This window comes from Ctenopharyngodon idella, chromosome 21 (assembly GCF_019924925.1).
Source record: "Ctenopharyngodon idella isolate HZGC_01 chromosome 21, HZGC01, whole genome shotgun sequence".
NCBI classification, from domain to species: Eukaryota; Metazoa; Chordata; class Actinopteri; order Cypriniformes; family Xenocyprididae; genus Ctenopharyngodon; species Ctenopharyngodon idella.
In genome coordinates this window covers 1,914,249-1,938,183 of record NC_067240.1, presented here as the reverse complement: position 1 = coordinate 1,938,183, position 23,935 = coordinate 1,914,249, and the positions used below count along the sequence as shown (strand labels likewise).

The 23,935-nt window shown below is 35.6% G+C and overlaps 1 protein-coding gene across 25 annotated transcripts in view; it reads left to right on the top strand.

The window, feature by feature from the left end:
* LOC127503431 (oocyte zinc finger protein XlCOF26-like) overlaps positions 1 to 23,935 on the top strand; it is a 138,734-nt gene that overhangs the window by 73,793 nt on the left and 41,006 nt on the right. For 2 of the 25 annotated variants that reach the window (XM_051877220.1, XM_051877224.1), the window contains exons 1-3: positions 13,565 to 13,583; positions 15,572 to 15,691; positions 18,972 to 19,088. The exons of 6 other annotated variants lie outside the window; for them this stretch is intronic. Coding sequence is in view for 7 of the 19 variants with exons in the window: in XM_051877231.1 (XP_051733191.1) it covers positions 6,987 to 7,044; positions 9,208 to 10,166 (1,017 nt within the window). In the remaining 12 variants the exon portion in view is untranslated. Of the gene's footprint in view, positions 1 to 566; positions 660 to 799; positions 879 to 2,419; positions 2,540 to 2,726; positions 2,961 to 5,523; positions 6,630 to 6,976; positions 7,045 to 9,207; positions 13,039 to 13,478; positions 13,584 to 15,571; positions 15,692 to 18,971; positions 19,089 to 21,686; positions 23,827 to 23,935 lie in introns of those variants that run through there. 17 more of the 25 variants (XM_051877225.1, XM_051877201.1, XR_007927089.1 and 14 more) reach the window with 16 other exon arrangements.

Below are 23,935 nucleotides of genomic sequence, written 5' to 3'. Positions count from 1 at the left end.
AGAGTAAATATAGAAATCGAATTACATCAATCAGTCTATTACATCTCCATCCATGCTGACAAATTCAGCTAGTCTGGATATTAAGGTGATGCATTATTATTATTGATATAAATTATTGTATTTATATCTTGTATATAATTTTCAATACAAAAAGAAAAAATAACAAAACCTTATAGGCTACTTATTGATTGACTTTATGAACCAGTTTTCTTCAGTCAACTAATCAAAGGGTTTGTATATATTGAGAAACCCTAAAAGTAACAATTTCCTTAACATTGTTCTTCTGAACATGCCATTTGTTTTTGTTTTTTTGCAAATTAAGGTTACATATTAACAGTGAGAAGAAGAAAAAATACAATAAAATAGGGGGCATGCAGACATCACAAGAGGTTAAAATAATTAAATCATCACATTATTACATTTTGTCAATGTAAAAAAATAATAATAATACATTTAAAGGTTCTTTACAACAGATTCAAGGATGTTAAAAGTTTTCGACGAACATGCCACTGTAATGTTAAATAAATGCATAAATGGGGACAGCGCCATCTGTCTGGTGCGTGATGTTATTTATCGTGTGAAATAGGCCCCGCCCACAGCAGAGATAAAGAGACATGCTGTGTGTGATTGCACGTTTTGAGCAGTGCTAGAATTATCAGGTAAAAGTGTTCAAAACATATAAATAACTAGTTTATTGTGGATTTATCCTCATGACCAGCAAAGGACCAGCATAAACCAACTCAAACCAGCTTCAAAACATACCTAACCAGCATGCTGTTTTTTTTCTTCTTTTTTTCAGCAGGGATGGCGGCATTTGTTTTCATTTCAACCACATACGTTTGTTGAAGTCATCTTACTGCACTGTGCTGTTTCACACCGTGAGTGCATTTAATTATTATTAAGAGAAATTTAAATCTGACAATTTATACAGTGAGCTCGACCATTGATTGATTCCTGAACAAAAGAATCTGTTCATACAGCAGGGCTTTAAAGCACCTTTGATTTTATTTTCCTTTAAACCACTAGATGCCACAAAAAAAAAAAACTTTTCTATACATCCGCTTTTAAAGATGCAAAATGAAAATTTGGCTGATCTTTGACACGATCACGAACAGCAGCGCAAAGGTGATTCTGTGCTAATTTTATCTAATATTTTATGTTTTGTTTTTTTTAAAAAAAATGTTATAGATTTAAGTAGCAAATGAGAATCGCTGAATTATTGAACATATTTTGAGACAAACGATTTTTAGTTTTGTTTAAGGTATTTAAATGAACATTTTTTTAATAATGGAAGAATATGTAAAAGTATTGTATTTGGGGTAAAAAGCGCCACAGCTGTTGGGAACAATAATAAATGAACAATCATTAACATGATGATAAACAGCTGTCTGACTTTCCCATTTGTTGACATGACATGATTAGATTCAGATGGTAAATATCATATATTAAGTTGGGTGTCCACCTTAGAGATAATCAACATATTTATAATGAAATTATCATATTTAGAAATTATATTAATCAAAATGTATAATAAAACATAATTTATTGTTACTATTGTATATCTATATTAAATGATCACGGGATCAACACAATATTTACTTTTTAAATTAATTCTTTTATTTATCAAAATAACTTTGCTAAAGTGAAGTATTGACCTAGTAAAAGTAAAGATAAAAACATTACTAACATTTAAAGTAAAAACATAACTTTAGCTAAAGCATTTGTTACGATACTGTACCTTTTGTGTGAGTTAAAAGCCCCTCGCTACCTCATACATTTCTGTGATTTTTAAACAAAATAAACCACTATTATGATTTATTTTCACACAAAATCTGTTGCTCTATAAATGTTCAATATAAACATTTTGTTTCTGCAATCATACATCATGGGCGAAGTGAAAAGCACATTTTTTCTTAAGGTGTGCCTTTAGCCCTATTGTACCCTAGTGAACAAAAAACAATCTAGTGTAGTGATTACTGAATCCATTTGAAACTTATTTCTTTTGGCTATGGTTCCTCTCTTTGCTGTCGCTGATATGTAAATATTTTTGCATGTTATTCATGATTTGTGATATGTGGGATAATTTACATTTTTGGCTGAACTATCCCTTTAAGGACTCAGTGAAGGATTAACTGACCAAAACTGCACCGTGAAAGATTTCACAAATCACTATAGTCTGTTTGAACCTAGTGTGACCTGACTATGTGACCAACGTTCAAGCTGATTTATCTAATGGCATCAGACCATTTCAAACTGAAAACTATCCTTGCCTGCCATCTTAAACTGTGAATAATTGAGAGTGATTGTAAGTGTGATGATCATCTGCTAAATGCACAATTCACACCTTCAGTCAGTGAAGCCGCTCCCACAGCCATTCATGAGAGATTAAATGCTGGGGAATATTCCCATCTTCCCACAGGAGAAGAAGAAGCAAGCAGGAGGAATAACTCCAGGAGAAACTACTGACATACTATTGTAAAGATGGAGATTAAGGAAGAACCCTGCAGAATAAAAGATGAAGATACAGAGGAACAAATAGGTTGGTGTTTTCCTTCATTCTCTTTAATGACTGATGAGGAACATTAAGATGAAAACTGACATATAACAATACATCTAAAACTAGATACTAGTAGACTCAGTAGTAAACTAGATTTGTGCTAAATTAAGAATGAACTTTATTTTCTTCATTTGTCTTTTTTTAATTGAAATTACTCTGTTGATTTTAGACTTAATGGAAGTGAATGAAGACAAACACAATCATTTCACAAATGAAGATGGAAAACTGACATATAAGAATGAAGACAAACAACATCTGCTTCAAAAATATCATAATTTCAAAAATGAAGATGGAAATGCAGTCGTTTCAAAGACTGAAGAGAATTTCACACAAAAACAAGCTGGAAAATCTGGAGTCCAAAGATCTTTCACCTGCTCTGAGTGTGGAAAGAGTTTCATACGTAGAGGACACTTAAATGTGCACATGAGAATTCACACTGGAGAAACAGCGTTCACATGCTCTCAATGTGGAAAGAGTTTCATTCAGAAAGAAAACCTAATTGTGCACATGAGAATTCACACTGGAGAAAAGCCGTTCACCTGCACTCAGTGTGGAAAGAGTTTTACTCAGAAAAGCTTTCTCAATGATCATCTGCGCTCTCACTCTGGAGTGAGATCATTCAGCTGTGATCAGTGTGATAAAACATTTGTTTTGGCATCAGGCTTAAGAAAACACCTTAAAATTCATGCGGGTGTGAAGCCTCACATTTGTTCTTTTTGTGGAAAGAGTTTTACACTACTGGAACATTTAAAAGTGCATGAGCGCATTCATACTGGTGTGAGACCTCATGTGTGCTCTGACTGCGGGAAGAGCTTCACTACATCCAGCTACTTAAAAAGACACCAGAGAATTCATACTGGAGAGAAACCGTACAAGTGCTCACACTGTGGAAAGAGTTTCACTCGGTCAGAAGACATGAAAGCTCATGAGAGAATTCATACTGGAGAGAAGCCATACCAGTGCTCTTCATGTGGGAAGAGTTTCATCCAAATATCTCATTTACGGACTCATGAGAAAAAGAATTGCCTGAATGTGTCTAACTGAGCAAACTTTCATGTTCAGATCCATCACTTACATTTAAATAGTTTGATATTCTCAGGGTTCTTACACAGTATAGACAAGTGTAGAATTTGATTTTAGTGTCTGGGTAAGTATGGAAAAATATGTGTTTCCACAGTTTTGCCCCATTCTGTTTTCTAAAATATGAAATTGAGAATTAAATTTGTCAATGGTCTATTAATCATCATTCATATAAAAAACAATTCGTTTTTAGTCGAGCTGTTTGGATGTGATGCATTAAAGGGTTAGTTCACCCAAAAATGAAAATTCTGTCATTAATTACTCACTCTCATGCCGTTCCACACCTTCGTTAATCTCCGGAACACAAATTAAGATATTTTTGATAAAATCTGAGAGGTTTCTGATCCCCAAGAAAAAGAAAAAAGTAGTAAAGACATCGTTAACATAGTCAACGTGACTACAGTGGTTTAACTTTAATGTTATGAAGCGACGAGAATACTTTTGTTTTTGCACACAAATAGTAATGACTTTATTCAACAATTTTTTTTCTCAAATCACTCTGCATGGCACTAGTGGTGTAAAGTATTTGAGTAAATGTAATTAGTTACTGTACTTGGCGTTTCCTCCGAGGAGGCAAGGGAGGCAGTGCCTCCTCAAAAAAAAATAGGATGAGAAAATAATCCATATTACATATAAAACAACAGAAATATTACAAATTACGGCATTACGGTAAATCTATATTAAATTATTATGGGATCTCCTTCAACGCTTTCAGAATCTTTACTTTTTAAAATAATTGTCTTTCTGTAGTTTTAAAATATATTTTCATATTAGCATTATTTTAATGACAGTATATTAAGCAAAAATGAATTCTTTTATTTATCAAAATAAACAGAAAATACTACAAACTTTGCTAAAGTGATTGTTTTGAACAAGTATTGACCTAGTAAAAATAAAAGTAAAAACATTACTTTAGCTAAATACTGTGTGCCTTTTACCCCATGTGTGGCATAAACAGAGAGAAGTAGCTCTGGCTACAATGTTCTTCCACAGACGCATTAATTTTTGTTTATTAAAGGGATAGTTCACTCAAAAAATGAAAATAATATCATTAATTACTCACCCTCATGTCGTTCCACACCCGTAAGACCTTCGTTCATCTTTGGAACACAAATTAAGATATTTTTCATAAAATCCGATGGCTCAGAGAGGCCTGCATTGTATCAAACTGCCGAAGTCACATGATTTCAGTAAACAAGGCTTCCTTACATCATAAGTGTTTCGAAATTTCGGTGGTTTACCACTGGGGGGCGTGTTTGATACGCGCTCCGAACCAGTGATACGAAACAAATGATTCGTTAAGCTTCGAAGCTTCATGAAGCAGTAGTACACACTATGCACTTATACACTATGTACTTATGCACTATGTACTCATCCATGTAGTGCGTGCATTGTACAAGGTTATTTTGTCATTTAACAACAGAGTCTGATCCCCTCTCTCCCTCCGCTACGTAATTAAAGCTGCGACAGCTGAGTGCATGAAGTGTCCAACATTCCACACTTCGTTTTTCCCGTTAATTTAGTGCATCATCCGGGTATTTAAAGTGTACTTTTTCTTTTTGGAATTTTCAGTGTGAACGCACTACTTGCACTATTTATGCTTAAAACATCATAGAATAGTGCATAAATACACGAAATGGGATGCACCTAGTGTGTTGAAATCGTCCATCACTAGATATTGTTGAATAAAGTCGTTATTTGTTTTTTTGGTGCACAAAAAGTATTCTCATCGCTTCATAACATTAAGGTTAAACCACCGTAGTCGCATGAACTGTTTTAAATATGTTTTTAGTAGCTTTCTGGACATTGGAAGTGTTAATTGTCTTGCTTGCAATGCAGGCCTCTCTGAGCCAACGGATTTTATGAAAAATATCTTAATTTGTGTTCAGAAGATGAATGAAGGTCTTACGGGTGTGGAACGACATGAGGGTGAGTAATTAATTACATTATTTTCATTTTTGGGTGAACTAACCCTTTAAGCGCCAAAAGCTTAATGGTCTGTGAGGACTCTGATTTGAGCTGCTCGGACAGAACTTCTGGAGATCTGGACTTTTTAAGGTAAATCTTCATATCTCTTAAATCTCAATCAGAGCAGCTCAGAGATCCACTAGGTCAGCTTTACAATAGTAAACGCTGCACAATGGTATCGCTCTCTTCAACATCGGACACATAACGGTAGTTAATATGATCAGACTTTTGCTTGACTACAATATTAAACAGCTAATGTGTTTCTAATGTTACACAAACCATGCTCCTGTTCGCCATCTCAGTCTGCCTTCTAAAAATCAGCATCCTTAGAAACGCTTTGAACATCATATAATGTCAGTGGAGAAAGGCATATTCATCATAACATCATATATATAATTCTCCCACTATTGCTAAAACTACACGATTTTTCATATCAATAGAAAAATGTACCAGTATGGCTTCTCTTGAGACTCCCCTGCTAAGCCCACTTTGACGTGATTGGTTACAAGATAGTTTGTGATGTCAGAAACACTAGCGATTTCAAACCTTTGAGACTGTCTTTGGTTCACTGGACTTGCGAATTTGTCTGAAAGCATATTAAAACACCACATAGACATATTAACAACATTAAAGACTTGATTTTCACCACAGGGGGTCATTAATAACTCACATTTTTTTAATAATACTTGTACTGTCTAAATTAAAATTGAAGTCAAGATTTATATTAAAATCAACAATATCAGTAACACACAATTGCAAACTCTTTAGCAGATATTTGAAGTTTGAATATTTATCCTGAATCAAACATAGCCTTTTTGGTGAGATAAATAGTTTGGTTGTCTTGTATCTAATCTATGAAGGTTAGTTTAACCGAGATTGGTTTCCGCCAGTAGAGGGCGCTCGTGCAACCGAAGCAATGACACACATCCGAGTCTAGGAGAAGAAGAGCAGTGAGCGAGGGAACATAAACATGAGAAGTAGAACACAGCCGTTCATTCTGCGCTGAATCTGCTGTTTTTAGACTGTGAGTACATTCATTTTATCATTTATTAGGAGAAATCTAAATCCAAACGACTAAACGAGTCAGTTAATTTAGTGAATCACTCAGAAATGAATCGACTGATATTGTACATTACGTTCGTGAAACGTAAACTCGTTACTGACTTGTTTTTCACATTACAGTTTGTAAAGATTATGAGTTGTGTTTTCATTTTATGTAATGAAACGGTGTAAACAGAGTTTTTAATGCATGTAAATCATATCTAAAGTAAGACCAACATAAAAATCAGTTAGAGGAGTTGAATTGATTTTTAACAATTAGAGTTCTTCATGAGAGTTTAGATGTTGGGGAATATTCCCTTCTTCCCACAGGAGAAGAAGAATGGAGTTTAAGGAAGAACCCTGCAGAATAAAAGATGAAGATACTGAGGAACTAATAGGTTGGTGTTTTCCTTCATTCTCTTTAATGACTGATGAGGAACATTAAGATGAAAACTGACATATCCTCCTGAGAGTCAGACTTTTTCCTCTGTAGAGGACATTATATTTTAGTGAATTTCTCTGAGAGTATACGAAACAGGGCATTGATTTCATACATGTCTTCTGTAGAAGACACCAGGACTTACTGCATGATTATCAGACATTTTGGGGAGACACAGGGAACAGGGAAAGAAATTATAGATCAATATTCTTATGAAATATGAGATATTCTAATGAAAATGTTGCCATGTTATTACTCCCATTATTACACTTCTTTTTTCATAACATATTGCCACAAGAACATTAATATGCAACTTAAATACACTGTATAGAATGGGACTATCCATTTAGTTAAGTAAAATAGTATATCAAATCATTCTGTTTTTTTTTTATAACATTAGTGAGAATCATGTTCATTTCATGTTCATTGATAAATAAAAAAACAAAAACATTTTTGCCTATACATGTCTTATGCCATTTTATTTTCTTAATAACTGAGTCCTGGTGTCCTCTACAGAGGACATAGCATAACATATCTTCATTTTATTCCTATGCTCCAAACAGTGTAAATGTTACGACCGCCAGTGGTCAGCTATAACAGGAAAAGAGTGAGTCTCACTACCAGAGAGATGCCAAATAATAATAAGTTTTATTATTTTCAACAAGGGTTTAGCATCAGGAGCAGACAAGGCCAAAATAAAAAAACAAAACAAAACAAAAAAATCTCCTAAAACAAGATACAATTTAAACTTACATACCTCCCTAAAGCAAAAACAGTGTGAAAAGATTTATGCAGAATAAAATAGTGTCAAACCCCCTACAATTTGGCTTAACCTGTTAACTGTTGCCCCCACTTTTTTTATAGACATGAAAATGCACTATCCAAACTTAAATGGTTGTAATTCAAGAATACTTTGGAATATAGACATAAGGTTGGTCTTGTTTTAAAGATTAAATTTGGCAGATTATTGTAGAAGTGAAAAATGTAAGTATAAATTATGTAAGTGAAACAGAAAAAAAGTTATAGAGGTTGAAGTTTATGAAAATATAAAATGTAAAAATATAATATTTTATATTTTATATAAAATATATATTTTACAAAACAAAATTTACTCTAAAACTGCAAGGAAATCAAAGCCAAAAAATCTGAACAAGTTGTGTTCCAAATTTCAGGTTGATATCTCAAAAAATGTGCTTTCAGTAAGATTTTGTTTGGGCGCAGTACCACACTTTTTCACTAGATGACAACCAAGCTCCATTACTGACCATATAAGGGCGCCTCCATTTCCATATATGGTTTGAGTTATCTGAACCATATATTTCAATTATTTTCATACAATTTATGAAGTAGACATCCTATATAGAAGTAGTATGGGAAGTTTGGCAGAATTTGATATGAATTCAGCTTCTAATAAACATAAAAACAACATGTATGTGGGTTATAGATTGCTGCCACAATCATAAATGTATTTTTTTTTCTATTAAAAACATTTTCAGACCTTTTTTTCTCAAAAAATTGAATGGATGTTATCTTTTGAACTCTTGGCATGAAAACAAACATGTTTCAACCAATCTTTAATGATTTTTCATGTTTATCGCTATTTCAAAATAAAGGTCTGAACATGCCTTATGAGTATGAAAATATGCTTGTTGCAAATTGATAAATTACTGCTCCTCTGTAATGTTTTTTGAAAATCACCATATTTGAAAACTAGAGATTCTAAGCTTTCAAATGATATATAGTTTGTCAAGATTAGTTTAGGTTTAGTATAGGATATTACTGTTTTAAATATGTAATGGCTGTGGGCCCACCGGTGGGCCAGTGACAGTTAACAGGTTAAAATTAATTTGGCAAAAATTATATATCAGAGTATTTACACAAGATATTACACAAAATGAAATCAATGAACAAATATCTCGGGCTCATTACAGTAATGACATTTAAAAGAGTAAATTCACACACAAAAAAAGCTCTGGTTCTCAGGAGGATATAACAATACATCTAAAACTAGATACTTGTAGAATCTAGACTAGATTTGTGCAAAATTAAGAATGAACTTCATTTTTTTGGTTCTCATTTGTCCTTCCTTAATTGAATTTTGGGAATCTAATGTTGATTTTAGACCTGATGGAAGTGAATGAAGACAAAAAGCATCATTTCACAAATGAAGACGGAAAACTGGCATATAAAAATGAAGACAAACAAGATCTATTTCAAAAATCTCATCATTTCAAAAATGAAGATGGAAATGCAGTCGTTTCAAAGACTGAAAATAATTTCACCCAAAAACAAGCTGGACAATCTGGAGTCAAAGGATCTTTAACCTGCTCTGAGTGTGGAAAGAGTTACACATATAAATCACACTTTAACAGACATCTGAAATCTCACACTGGAGAAAAGCTGTTCACCTGCTCTGAGTGTGGAAAGAGTTTCACAAATAAACCACAATTTATCAGACACATGAGAATTCACACTGGCGAAAATCTGTTCACATGCACTCAGTGTGGAAAGAGTTTCTCAGATAAATCAGTACTTAACAGACACATGATGATTCACACTGGAGAAAAACCGTTCACGTGCTCTCAGTGTGGAAAGAGTTTCAGTTGCAAAAGAGTTCTCAACAATCATCTGCGCTCTCACGCTGGAGTGAGATCATTCAGCTGTGATCAGTGTGATAAAACATTTGTTGTTGCATCATGCTTAAGAAGACACCTTACAATCCATGCTGGTGTAAAGCCTCACTTTTGCTCTTTTTGTGGAAAGAGTTTTTCACTACGGAAGTATTTAAAAGTGCATGAGCGTATTCATACTGGTGTGAGACCTTATGTGTGCATTGACTGTGGGAAGAGCTTTAACACAAACACACATCTACAATTACACCAGAGAAGTCATACTGGAGAGAAACCGTACAAGTGCTCACACTGTGGAAAGAGTTTCGCTCGGTCAGGAGACATGAAAGATCATGAGAGAGTTCATACTGGAGAGAAGCCGCACCAGTGCTCTTCGTGTGGGAAGAGTTTCACCCGATCATCTCATCTACGGACTCATGAGAAAAAGCATTGCCCAAAGTTATCTAAATAAGCCCATTGCCCAAACACACCTAAGTATTTATTTATTTTTTTTACTTTATTTTTTATAAAACTTTTCAGAACAAAGACAAACAATAACAAACAGTGAACAAAGCTTCATGGGTATTACTTTCAAATGTATCATGTTTTAGGTTATCATGTAGAGACATATGTTCATATACGTGCTTATAGACAAACATGCGTAGACATGCATACAAACACAAATACCCTCATGTCCATAGCCATACTTTCATGCAGCTCGATTATTCTCTTATGGTGGTTACATATAAGTATTCCTATTACACATTTATCTCCTTTCTCTCTGTTTTGATATATGTGTAGTCATAGTCATGTTGGAGCCATAAACGAGTAATCGCTTTTTTTGCTGCTGCTACTAGTATCCTCAGTAAATATTTATTCCTATTATTAACTGAATCTGGTATATTACCAAGAAATAGAATATAACCTTTTTCCCAATCTCAATCTCTAAGATTTCCTCTATACTTGAGTGTATTTCTGACCAATATAGTTTCAAAACTGGTGTAGCAAATTAGCTCAAAATAAATATGAATAATTAATCATAACTTATTATAATTAATTATAAATATTTGGATCAGTTAATAAAATTAACTTAATGTAATAAAATTAATATTACAATCAATTAACCTGTTGTCCAATGAACATACAGTGTTAATTGTTTATTAATTCTAAGAAATGTTCATTTCCAGGTTATGGGAAATAACAATCTTATTGTACAGCACTACTCAGAGCCTGTAGTCAGGATCTGCATGAATAGGGACTCCAGTATATGAGCGTGAAACACGGACAACTTTACGTGTGACATGAACAAGACTTTATTAACTAAACACTTAATTACTCTAACATTCACACACATACATGCATACAGTTTACCAAGGGAAAGAGAGAGTTGAAGCAGAGTATAGGAAAGCAAGAAGTTACAGCATTGTTTGACATTCAGCAGATCAACAGCCTTGAGCAAACCATCAGTTTAGTTTTAACAGGCCCTTCTTTAAAAGGGGTAGGGATATTCAGTGTATCAGATAATGAGACTAAGTTTGATACTTGCATGTCTCTCCAAGTTAAATTAAAACTGTCCTGATGCGATTTGTGGAGGCTCCCGTTGAATCTTTGCTGATATTGTCTTGATGAAGGAGAACCAGTTGGATTCAGAGGATCTTTGGTGAATGGAAGGTCTAGGCCGAAGCCTGGCACAAGCTTGGGGTTCCTTAGAAACTTCTAGCTTCTCACAGCATCATCTTAACATCAGCATTTGTCAGTAAAAGAGAAAAAAGCTTGATCTTGTGATCAGTGAATATAAGGGGTGAAGATGTCACACCCTCTTAAGGTGTCCGAGCCAATAAGGAGTCGCCCCCTCGGAGGGAACTTTACGAGTCTTTGTGACTTTGGCAGGATATTAGCATAAGAAACTGGATTGGATGAATGAGAGAAGAACCTTCTAGATTCTTATAATACTAATGTGTCAAAGAGTTAGTAACATGTAACATAAATGACCAAATAGGAAACGAAAGTTGGAGTCCGTAGATACCAAACATGCTACCGATGTAATTTCAGTTAACTGTACATTTGCAACTCTGGAACATTAATACCAAAATAGTTCAAAGGAGAGAATTAATACATAGAATAAAGCCTATAAAAGGAAAGTCATGAGATGGGAAAATTGGATACATGTTTATACATTTCCCAAGTGGTTATATAGAGAATACATAGGATTAAGAGAGTTTATTTGTCCTTCTCAGAAAGAATGAAGTCAGAGTCACTGGTCTCTGCAAAATTCTTTCTGATCGTAAAAAGTACCATGTATCTGTAACAGGACACCTAGTTCTGCCTGTGTGTTAGCTACGTTTGGGATGCTAGTTGCAGTTTTAGGGGGATGGGTTCACAGAACTTTGATAGAGTGAGTTTATGGGTAATTCATTAAATATAATGAATAATCGTGTGCCTGATTGGTCCAGACGCTACACTGGGCAGGCCCAGAAAATATGTACATGATCAGCCACTTGTGTACCGCACTGCCTCCAGCAAGAGCCTAGATTTGCTACTCCTTTTTGTTTGGCTTTTACTTTGGGCGTGATAAAGAAACGTATAGTGTTTTTCCAACAAAATTCTCTTAAAGCCCTAGAATGAGCTCTTAAAGCCTACAAATTTAGCCATTCTTCTTCTGGGATAAAAATCTGCAATTCCTTTTCCCACTTTTCTTTAATATAATTAGTTGAGTGACCTTTAATATCTTGGATACAAGTATATATACCAGATATTAATCGTTTTTTACTGTCATTTGTATTATAAGCATTAATGAATATATTTATCAAAGGGGAGCAATCATTTATTGCTCTTCTAATTGTTGCATTGTAATAATGTCTACGCCCAAAGCTAAGTATTTTACTTTTGCCTTTGTGTTTTATCTCGGGAAGCCCGAGGTAACTAGAGAGTATATCAGCTCCAGTTTGGATCCAGCCTCTTAGGAAGGCTTCAGATGCACCAACACCTGTGAAGAGACGGTGCCAACTCCTAACTCTAAATCAGCATGCACCAATGCTAAATTTTTCTATATATCCTAATAATTTAACAACATGCATTCATTACTTCATTGAGCTCATAGTTTCTGCCTTAAATTAATACATTGTTTAAATGAATACATTGTTAGCTGTGTGATTTGTATTTGTACATAAATGCATAACTTGGACACAGTCACCTCTGATAACGGATCACTCTAAATTGTAATGTAGACACATGCATTTACTGTAAAGCTGCTTTGAAACAATATGTATTGTGAAAAGTGCTATGCAAATAAATGTGAAATGAATTGAGCAAAGTTCACATTCACATCCATGATTAATCCATTACTAAAATACCATAAAAATAACAGTACTGTACAGTAGGATAACAGTCGGCTCTTTCGTTTTTTTAATTTGCCCTTTAATTGAATTGTGGGAATTTAATGTTTTGAGACCTAATGGAAGATAAGCAGCATCCTCAAATGAAACCTCAGCATTTCTCAAATGAATATGGAATTTCACAGAATTTCATGCAAAAATGTGTAAAAATTTTCATAAAGGAATAATGTGCACGTGAGAAATCACACAGATAAAGATCTATTTTGTTGCAGAATTTAATTAGATTGCTTCCCTAAACTTCAAGATCGGTTATATCTTGGCATCTCTTTGAATGAGCTACTTTCATTTTCACTTTATACCGCGACGCATTGCCTGTTATATGAATTTAAAGAATTCCCATCACTGGAGTTTCGCCAGTAGAGGGCGCTCGTGCAGCCGAAGCAATGACACACATCCGAATCTATGAGAAGAAGAGAAGTGAGCGAGGGATTGGAAAGGCGTTTAAACATGTGAAGTGGAGCACAACAGTTCATTTTGCTATCGTATTTCATTCTGTGAGTACATTTATTTTATTATTTATTAGAGGAAATCTAAATCCAAAAGACTAACGATTCGGTTCATTTAGTGAATCGAAATGAACCGACTGATGTACATTATGCTTGTGAAACGTAAACTCGTTACTGACTGTGTTTCTTATGTAAAGATTATGAGTTGTGTTTTCATTTTATGCAATGAAACCTGGTAAACAGAGTCTTTAATTATAAATAATATCTAATGTAAGCAGGGCTCAAATTTGACACCCTTGTTGATAAAATGACAAAAAAACCTACCCTCTGTAAAACCACAACCCCCCTTATCATCCCCAATAACAGTGTTGAGTAGCTATTATGTAAAACTTATCATGCAAAATAAATATTAAAACACTCTACAAGCTATAAATAACAGCAATTGACTAATCATAACTCAAGTAAAGCCAGGAGAACGGTTCAAGCGCATCTTTTAACATTCTTTAAAAAGAAGAGAACAGAAGGTAGCCTATGATATTTGTTTGATTAGTTGAGATTGTTTGATTTAAGGACATTCCCCTGACATAACATTAGAAAGAATAACGAACACAGCTAAAGTGTGTTGATTCAGAAAGGGATCGTTGCCAAAGTTGCATTGAATTATTGAAAGTGAACGCAATCACGAGGTGATAAATGCACACGTGCATATTTTACCTAAATGTTTGTGTGTTTGTTTATTAATTTAAATCTGCACAGAAACCATTCAAGCCACAGCTAGCAAAGACTGTACCGCTAATAGCTGGACATCAAGCACTCAAGCAACCTGGGCAACAACAATATGTAAGTGCTTGGACAAGGAGTTGTGTTCCTCCAATAGGAAGGGCGTGAACTTCTGATGTTATACAAGGCAAATCTGCAGGTCCAAGCAGTTCTATCAATGTGGTCTATGAAGTTTAACTGCTCATCGATCACAAATCCAAGGTTCCTGGCTGTCCTGGATGGAGTTATGGTTGACAAACCTAGCTGAATATAGAGGTTGTGATGAAGTGTTGGGCTGGCTGAGCCCAGTATATGTAGCCCAGTATATGTAGATGGAGAAGAAAAGTGGTCCAAGCACTGAGCCCAGAGGCACCCCAGTAGCTAGATGTTGCAACCTTGGGTGGTTTCACACTAGCACTTTTGGTGCGCACCCGGGGTCGATTGACGTAAGAGTTCGGTTCGTTTGGATGACATGAACCGGTACGGTTCGCTGCTGATATCAACGCAATCATACTAAATTGCATAAGTGAACCGATATTACTGATGTATGATTTGATAAAAATGTGTGTTTGTGTCACATTCCTGACAAGCGTGACTGATGCACTGCATGCAGAGAATGTGTATCTCATTTCTGCTGAACTCCCATGTTCTTTAGTACATTCGCGGCGGATAGTTGCAAGTGCCGTTATGTTCTAAAGCTTTGGAAACAAAACTAACGGTTCAAAAACAAAATTATAAAAGTGAGGTGAGCAACGCTTCGCATTTTGTTGCCTTCTCCTGCACCGTTGTTACCAAGCAATGGGGTAAACAGCTGCTGCTTTGATGATGTAAACGCACTGTGGTTCGGAACCAAATATTATAATCTGAACACAGTCCAGCGGGGGCAGGGGTAGGGGGAGCAATCGAAATCGGTTTCGGATCAGGCGATCGAACCAAGTGTGACACCTCACCCCTCCACGACCGTAAAAAAGAGAGGTCAGACTTGAACCACTGGAGTGCAGTTCCTAAGATGCCTTTCATCATGAGGGTTGGCAGAAGGTTTTGGTGTTTAATGGTGTCAAAAACAGCAGACAGATCAAGCAAGATGAGTACTGATTGTCTCTGAATGACTGTTTGAGCAAACATTTGCACCTGAATAATTGAGAGTGATTGTAAGTGTGATGAGCATCTGCTAAATGAGCAACAGCGACCACAATTCACACCTTCAGTCAGTGAAGCCGCTCCCACAGCCGGTTATGAGAGTTTAAATGCTGGAGAATATTCCCGTCTTCCCACAGGAGAAGAAGAAGCAAGCAGGAGGAATTACTCCAGGAGAAACTACTGACATACTATTGAAAAGATGGAGATTAAGGAAGAACCCTGCAGAATAAAAGACGAAGATACAGAGAAACAAATAGGTTGGTGTTTTCCTTCATTCTCTTTAAAGACTGATGAGGAACATTAAGATGAAAACTGACATATCTTCCTGAGAGTCAGACTTTTTCCTCTGTAGAGGACATTATATTTTAGTGAATTTCTCTGAGAGTATACGAAACAGGGCATTGATTTCATACATGTCCTCTGTAGAAGACACCATGACTTACTGCATGATATAACATATAACAATACATCTAAAACTAAATACTAGTAGACTCAGTAGTAAAGTAGATTTGTGCTAAATTAAAGGTGCAATGTGTAAAATTTGGGAGGATCTATTGACAGAAATGCAATATAATATACATAACTATGTTTTCAGTGGTGTATAAAGACCTTACAAAAAAATTGTTTTATTACTTTAGAATGAGCCATTTCTATCTACATACACCGCGGGTCCCCTAACATGTTAAGTCGCCATTATGCACCGACACGTTTCTACAGCAGCCCTAAATGGACAAAAACTCTACAGAGCGTTTAGTCACTATGTTGTTGTTCTTCTAAATTGTTTGTGTTGCATCGTCACTACCTTGAACATGCACAAAGAAGTAGTAGTAGTAGCAGTCGTGTGGTTTATTAGAAGCAGTTCTTTGTGAGAAGTAAGAAGAAACCTCATTGCTTGACTGGCTACTCTGCTGTCTCAGACGACGACATCTTTGCCTTGTGTCAGTCAGATGGCCACCGTAGCTTCTCTATTTGCTTCGAAAGGGAGGGGTGAGCGCCGTGGGTTTGCAGTTCACAACCTCACCACTAGATGTCGCTAAAAGAATGAACTATATTTCTCTGTTGCTCATTTGTCCTTTTTAATTGAATTTAATATGTTGATTTTAGACCTGATGGAAGTGAATGAAGACAAACACCAATTCACAAATGAAGATGGAAAACTGACATATAAAAATGAAGATAAACAACATCTGTTTCATAAACCTCACCATTTCAAAAAGGAAGATGGAAATGCAGTCGTTTCAAAGACTGAAGAGAATTTCACACAAAAACAAGCCGGAAAAACTGGACTCAAAGGATTTTTCACCTGCTCTGAGTGTGGAAAGAGTCTAAAACATAAATCAGCCCTTAACAGACACTTGAGAATTCACACTGGAGTAAAACCGTTCACCTGCTCTGAGTGTGGAAAGAGTTTCAGTCGCAAAGAGGACTTAAATGTGCACATGAGAATTCACAATGGAGAAAAACCATTCACATGCACTCAGTGTGGAAAGTGTTACAGACACAAACCAAACCTTATAAAACACATGACATCTCACACTGTAGAGAGGCCTTATACATGCTCTCAGTGCGGAAAGAGTTTCATTCAGAAGGGACAATTTAATGATCACACGAGAGTTCACACTGGAGAAAAACCGTTCCCATGCACTCAGTGTGGAAAGAGTTTCTCATCCAAAAGCATTCTGAAAAAGCATCTGCACTTTCACTCTGGAGTGAGATCATTCAGCTGTGATCAGTGTGATAAAACATTTGTTTTTGAATCAAACTTAAGAAGACACCTTAAAATTCATACTGCTGTAAAGCCTCACGTTTGTTCTTTTTGTGGAAAGAGTTTTTCACTACTGCAGTATTTAAAAGAGCATGAGCGTATTCATACTGGTGTGAGACCTCATATGTGCTTTGACTGTGGGAAGAGCTTTGCTTCAATGGGCAACTTACAAGAGCACCAGAGAATTCATACTGGAGAAAAACCGCACAAGTGCTCACACTGTGGGAAGAGTTTCACCCGATTATCTCATCTACAGACTCATAAGAAAAAATGTTGCCCAAAGATGTCTAATGAGCAAAGTTCATGTTCAGATCCATCACTTAAAATTAGTGTGTTGCTTTAAAACTGATTTGTGAAGGAATGTGTTTTGTTTCTTTGTGGGGTTCAATTATTTTCATTAATTGTGCATTTGTGTAAAAGTGGCAACAATAGTCTATTAAATCATAATACATACACTGCCCAGACAAAAAAAAAAGTCGCTGTTTGGATTTTAATAGGCAAATACTTCAGAGTCTGTGGATGGATCATTAATATAGTGATTATTATTTTTCTAGCATGTTTTATGTTTGGCAACGGTTCTTTTAACCCTAAAAGTTGGAATGTGTAGCTTTTCATTTCTTAAACAACCATGTATTAAGATATATCATGGCCATATTCCAGGATGACAACGTCAAGATTCATCAGGCACAAATTGTAAAAGAATTGTTGGGAGGGAGCATGAAGAATCATTTTCACACATGAACTGGCACTGACCTTGACCTCAGTGTAAGTTTTTGGGATGTGCTGGAGGAGACTTTACAGAGTGCTCACCTCTTGCATTGTCAATACAAGATCTTGACCAAAAAATGATGCACGTCTCGATAGAAATAAATGTTGTGATGTTATTTCCTTTAAAGGAACACTCCACTTTTTTTGAAAATAGGCTCATTTTCCAACTCCCCTACAGTTAAACAGTTGAGTTTTACCGTTTTCGAATCCATTCAGCCGATCTCCGGGTCTGGCGGTACCACTTTTAGCATAGCTTAGCATAGTTCATTGAATCTGATTAGACTGTTAGCATCTCGCTCAAAAATGACCAAAGAGTTTCGATATTTTTCCTATTCACAATAAAACTTGACTCTTCTGTAGCTACATCGTGTACCAAGACCGACGGAAAATTAAAAGTTGCGATTTTCTAGGCCGATATATCTAGGAACTATACTGTTATTCCGGCGTAATAATCAAGGAACTTTGCTGCCGTACCATGGGTGCAGCAGGCATCTTCCTATTTTTCAATCTTTATTCCAAATCAAACGTATTTGGTGATATAGGTAGTGTTTGTATAATCTCAAACAAGATCACAGGTCTTAACTTGGTTGCGTTATGAAGGTGAGACAGTTTAATAGAAATTGTTTTCCACCAGTAGAGGGCGCTCACGCAACCGAAGCAATGACACACATCCGAGTCTAGGAGAAGAAAAGAAGTGAGCAAGGGAAGGGAACATAAATATGTGAAGTGGAACACTTCATTCTGCACCAATTATGCTGTTTTTCAACCTAAGTACATTCATTTTATCATTTATTAGGAGAAATCTAAATCAAAACGACTAAACGATTCAGTTCATTTAGTGAATCACAAAGAAATGAATCAACTGATGTTGTGTGATGTTAAGTGTGATGATCATCTGCTAGATGATCAACAGCGACCACAATTCACACCTTCAGTCAATGAAACCGCTCTCACAGCCGTTCATGAGAGTTAAAATGTTGGGATATATTCCCATCTTCCCACAGGAGAAGAAGCAAGAAGGAGGAATTACTCCAGGAGAAACTACTGACATACTATTGTAAAGATGGAGTTTAAGGAAGAACCCTGTAGAATAAAAGATGAAGATACCGAGGAATTAATAGGTTGGTGTTTTCCTTTATTCTCTTTAAAGACTGATGAGGAACATTAAGATGAAAACTGACAAATCATCCTGAGACCCAAGCATAGACTTCTTCCTCTGAGAACACGTCACATGTTTTAAGTATGGATGTCTTGTAAAGAGCATATTTAGGGCTTTTCAGAGATACCAAATGATTGGAGGTTTCACAACTCCCTCTACATTGACTGAATGATCAAATTTAGCGCACTTATGGATTTAAGATAATATTTTGTATCATTTAAATCTTAGTCATTTTCAAATTGTTGTAAATAAACATCTCAGGAAAAGGATATGGAGTTTCAAATCAGAATATATTTTTGTTACAAAACGGCATTGATTTCATACATGTCCTCTAGAAGACACCAGGACTTATAGAATGTTATCAGGCATTTTGAGAAGACACAAGAAGTCAATAGGACAGGATGTCCCCAGAGTGTGTATGTGGAGTTTTATCTCGAAATACCCTACAGATAATTTTTTATAGCATGTTAAATTTGTTTTTGAGGGTGAGCAAAAACGCTCCGTTTTTGTGTGTGTCCCTTTAAATGCAAATGAGCTGATGCTCTCAAGAAGAGGGCGGAGTTTCAGAATATAGTGTTAGCAGCTCCGATTAATGTTAGGCCTCACTGAAAATGTCAGAAACTGCTCAGCCTTTTATGTTCAAACCGGAGTCAGACAATGTTGGAGGGATTCAAGAAGAAGTGACAACATGTAGAATGCAACAGGACGTTTCTGAATGGTTAGTTGATGAATTTATGTTGCTGATGTGGAGTTAACTATCTTAAAGTCATTAATTTGCATATTCTGTTATGATAATCTATAAATCGCTCATGTGGGAACTGTTGTAAGATGCCTACAGAGCCAGAGAATATATGCTGCATGAAGATAGAACAGGTATAGTTTAGTTTAATTACGGTTATAACTTGTCATGCTGTCATCTTGCTTTTATGACGTGTTATTGCATTTACAGTAATGCAATAACATGGCCTCACCCCCTTTTTTGCCTGTTCTTGGGGGCAGGGTTTATGTAAATTTTAGGGTTAGCGATGTCACCAACTCGAGAAGAAGCTTGTTGTAGTCCCTACCAGCCGTTTGTTGTAGTCCATAAACAGAGAATTGTTTAAAAGAAAATATCTCACTTTGCATTGAACTTTGAGCGTCGTAACTTTGCAGATGTTGTTTATGCTCTAACAGCAACATTACGCAATAACTAAAGTTAAAATAGTGAAATCATAATCAACCATCCCTTTAAATGTATGCTTCATCTTTCATTTTAAATGCCTAAATTTGTTCAATAATTTCAATTAGAATTATTAGACACTTATATTTATACTGAAAAAATTCAACTGCATTATATAATGTTATGAGATTGTTTAAATTGTTTTTGAATATACAGATAAGAAATGTTGTAAAGAATAATACTTTTAAACATGAAACCTAAACCGCCAGTAGGTGGCGGCAGTTGAGTCATTCATTCAAACGATTCGTTCAAACGGCTGATTCATTCAAGAATGTGGCAGTTGTTTATGACCGGGTCATTGAATCTTTGACTCAACCGATTCGTTCAAAACGCTGAATCATTCAGTAATGAAAACAAGGCTGAGTGTTGCTGCGAGATGCACTATGGTTCTGCTGTGATCTTTGTTTGGAACTATTTTCGCTGCTGAAACAAAACAAAAACAGTCAATACTGCGTTTAAAATGCAAGTGATTTAAAAACTCCACATTTTGAATTTTTACCACAGTATGTTGTTACATTATATTAAGTTACATTAAGTAAAATTCTCTTTTAGTTGCCCCTTCAAAAAATCTTTTCATCTTCTCTCTTCAGCTCTTTACATTTTACGAGCTAGTTAGCTCACTGTCACATGAAATGGAGCACAGTGAAAGGGAGTGATTGATGGCTAATATTAACCAACCTTATATCTGCTTTAAATTAAGAATTAAAAAATTAAGTTCAATTGGTTATGTGATAGAATGGTGGGCCGTTCACTGTGAAAGCTCACAGCAGGCACATACTGTGAAGTAATCAGCAAACGTTTTTTTAGAGAATTGAAAACAGGTCGCACCTCAACAATTATTTGCACCCGCACAGATGCTCTTAAATATATTTTGAGGTCTCATACATTAAATTTAGGGAGCATATGCAACCAAAATGGTCGCAATTTCGAGCCTTGTACCTGTAACACAAACATGCACATTCACATACACAGAGACAATATATACATTGGAAGACAGAATGGAATCAATGAACAAATTAAAAAAAAGTAAATTCACACACAAAAAAAAAAGCTCTGATTCTCAGGAGGATATAACAATACATCTAAACGTAGATACTTGTAGACTCAGTAGGCCTACTAAACTAGATTTGTGCTAAATTAAGAGTGAGCTTTATTTCTTTTTTTTTCTTTTTTTTTTTCCATTTGTCCTTCTTTAATTGAATTTTGGGAATCTAATGTTGATTTTAGACCCGATGGAAGTGAATGAAGACAAACACCATCCAGTTATCTAAGTGAGCACAAAGTTGCCCATTGCCCAAAGCTAAGTATTTTCCATTTCCTTTTCTGTTTTATCTCGGGAAGCCCAACTAGAGAGTATGTCAGCTCCAGTTTGGATCCAGCCTCTTAGGAAGACTTAGCGATGCCAACTCCTGCGAGGACTTCAGATGACACAAGCTCTTAATCAATATGCACGAATGCTAAATTTTTCTATATATCCTAATCATTTTAATAGTCATTTGTAGTGGTGTCCCAAACCTTAGTGGACATTATCGAGTGCACTCATTCAATCCCACAATGCACCACAATAACAAGTGTACAACTGTCAACTGTCATCATTTACACTCCCTTGTGTTGTTTCAAGCTTTTATGACTTACTTTTGCAGAATATAAAAGAAGATATTGTGAAGAATGTTGATCGCCAAACTGTTTCGGTTACCATTGACTTCTATTGAACAAAAAAATACTGAGACATTTCTCAAATTATCTTGTTTTATGTTCCACAGAAGAAAGTCATACAGGTTTGAAACGACACAAGGGAGATCAAATGATTACAGAATTTTCATTTTTGGGTGAACTATCACTTTAATGCCCATTATTAACCCATTAATCTAATGGCATTATTTATGTAATTGTAATTGCAGTGTAACTGCATTCATGCCACGTGTGAGCTGCAATAAACGGTCTATAAATGTATAGGCTAAAAGTTTGTGTAATGTGTAACGTGTGTAATGACACCTTTTACAAAACAGTTGCAAATGCTTTCATGAAAGTGAAATCTGATGTTTATCAGCCTATGAGTACAGTAAATATATTAATTTTGTTTACTGGGAGAAATCTAAAGCTGACAACTTATGCACTGAGCTCAACCAAAGTCCCTTTAAGACAAGTCATTTCACTCGGCGGCCATCTTTGAAAACGCCTCTCGGGCATCCAAGTGCAGCTCCTATCTTTTTGAATGGGGAAAACATCAAATTCTCTAAAGCTGTTTGCCAAGTTTCGATTAAATTTCATATTTGAAATCACCAATGAAATCTGACAACAACTGTCTCATAATTTTTTTTCTAAACGCTCGAATCATGACAAAAACGGCATTTTTTTAGTCTGGCTCAAGCTAATGCGCATGCGCAGTCCTAAATGCGCGTCTCTTGTGCCTCGGAGGCGCGCGTCTGACTGTTTCTATAGAAACCGGAGTTTCTAACGGCCGCTGCAGTGACGCGATGACTTTACCAATCGGCGATTGGCTCTTATTTAGAAGGCGGGACTTATTCCGCCATATTGCGCGTTGCACTTTCTCCCATTCATAATAATACGAGTGACGCGTCTTGTGTTATTCTACAGTCTTTGGCTCAACCAGTTTCCGATTCCTGAGCGAATGACTCTTATGAGTCGGTTCATTAGGAGCGCGAATCAGGTCTTGAATCCTAAATGATCAATTTCGTCATGTCCGACTTGAAATAATCCAATGTTATGCTACATTTAGGACCTTAAGACCGTTAGTGACCAGATATTCACATGACAGATTATGAGTTGTGTTGAGCAATAGGCTATTTAATGTAATGAACAGGCCTAAATGAAACCTGTAAACACAATATGAACCAAAGATTAGTTTCAGGCATACAATGTAACTATTTTTTAGATGATAACATTTTGATGATGATTCTGTTCTGATAATATAATAACACCACTTTTGAGAATATAATGTCTAAAATACCATAAAGAAATAACAGTAGGCTAACAGTAGGCTCTTTCGTTTTGTTTATTAATTTGCCCTTCTTTAATTTAATTATGGGAATTTAATGATTTTTAGACCCAATGGAAGCAAATGAAGACAAGCAGCATCCGTTTAAAAAACCTCATCATTTCTCAAATGAATATGGAATTTCACAGACTAAAAAGAATTTTATTAAAAAAATGTGTAAAAAAATGAATAAAGGAATAATGTGCAGATCTATTCTGTTTCATTCCAGATTTTAATTATACTGTCCCTCAGTATAAATGAGCAACTTCCATTTTCACTTTATACCGCGACGCATTTCCTGTTATATGAATTTAAAGAATTCCCATCGCTGGAGTTCCGCCAGTAGAGGGCGCTCGTGAAACCGAAGCAATGACACACATCCGAGTCTAGGAGACGAAGAGAAGTGAGCGAGGGAAGGGAACATAAACATGAGAAGTGGAACACAGCCGTTCATTCTGCTCTAAATCTGCCGTTTTTCATTCTGTGAGTACATTCATTTTATTTATTTTGAGAAATCTAAATCCAAAAGACTAAACGAATCGGTTCATTTAGTGAATCACTCAGAAATCAATCAAAATGAGGCGACTGATGT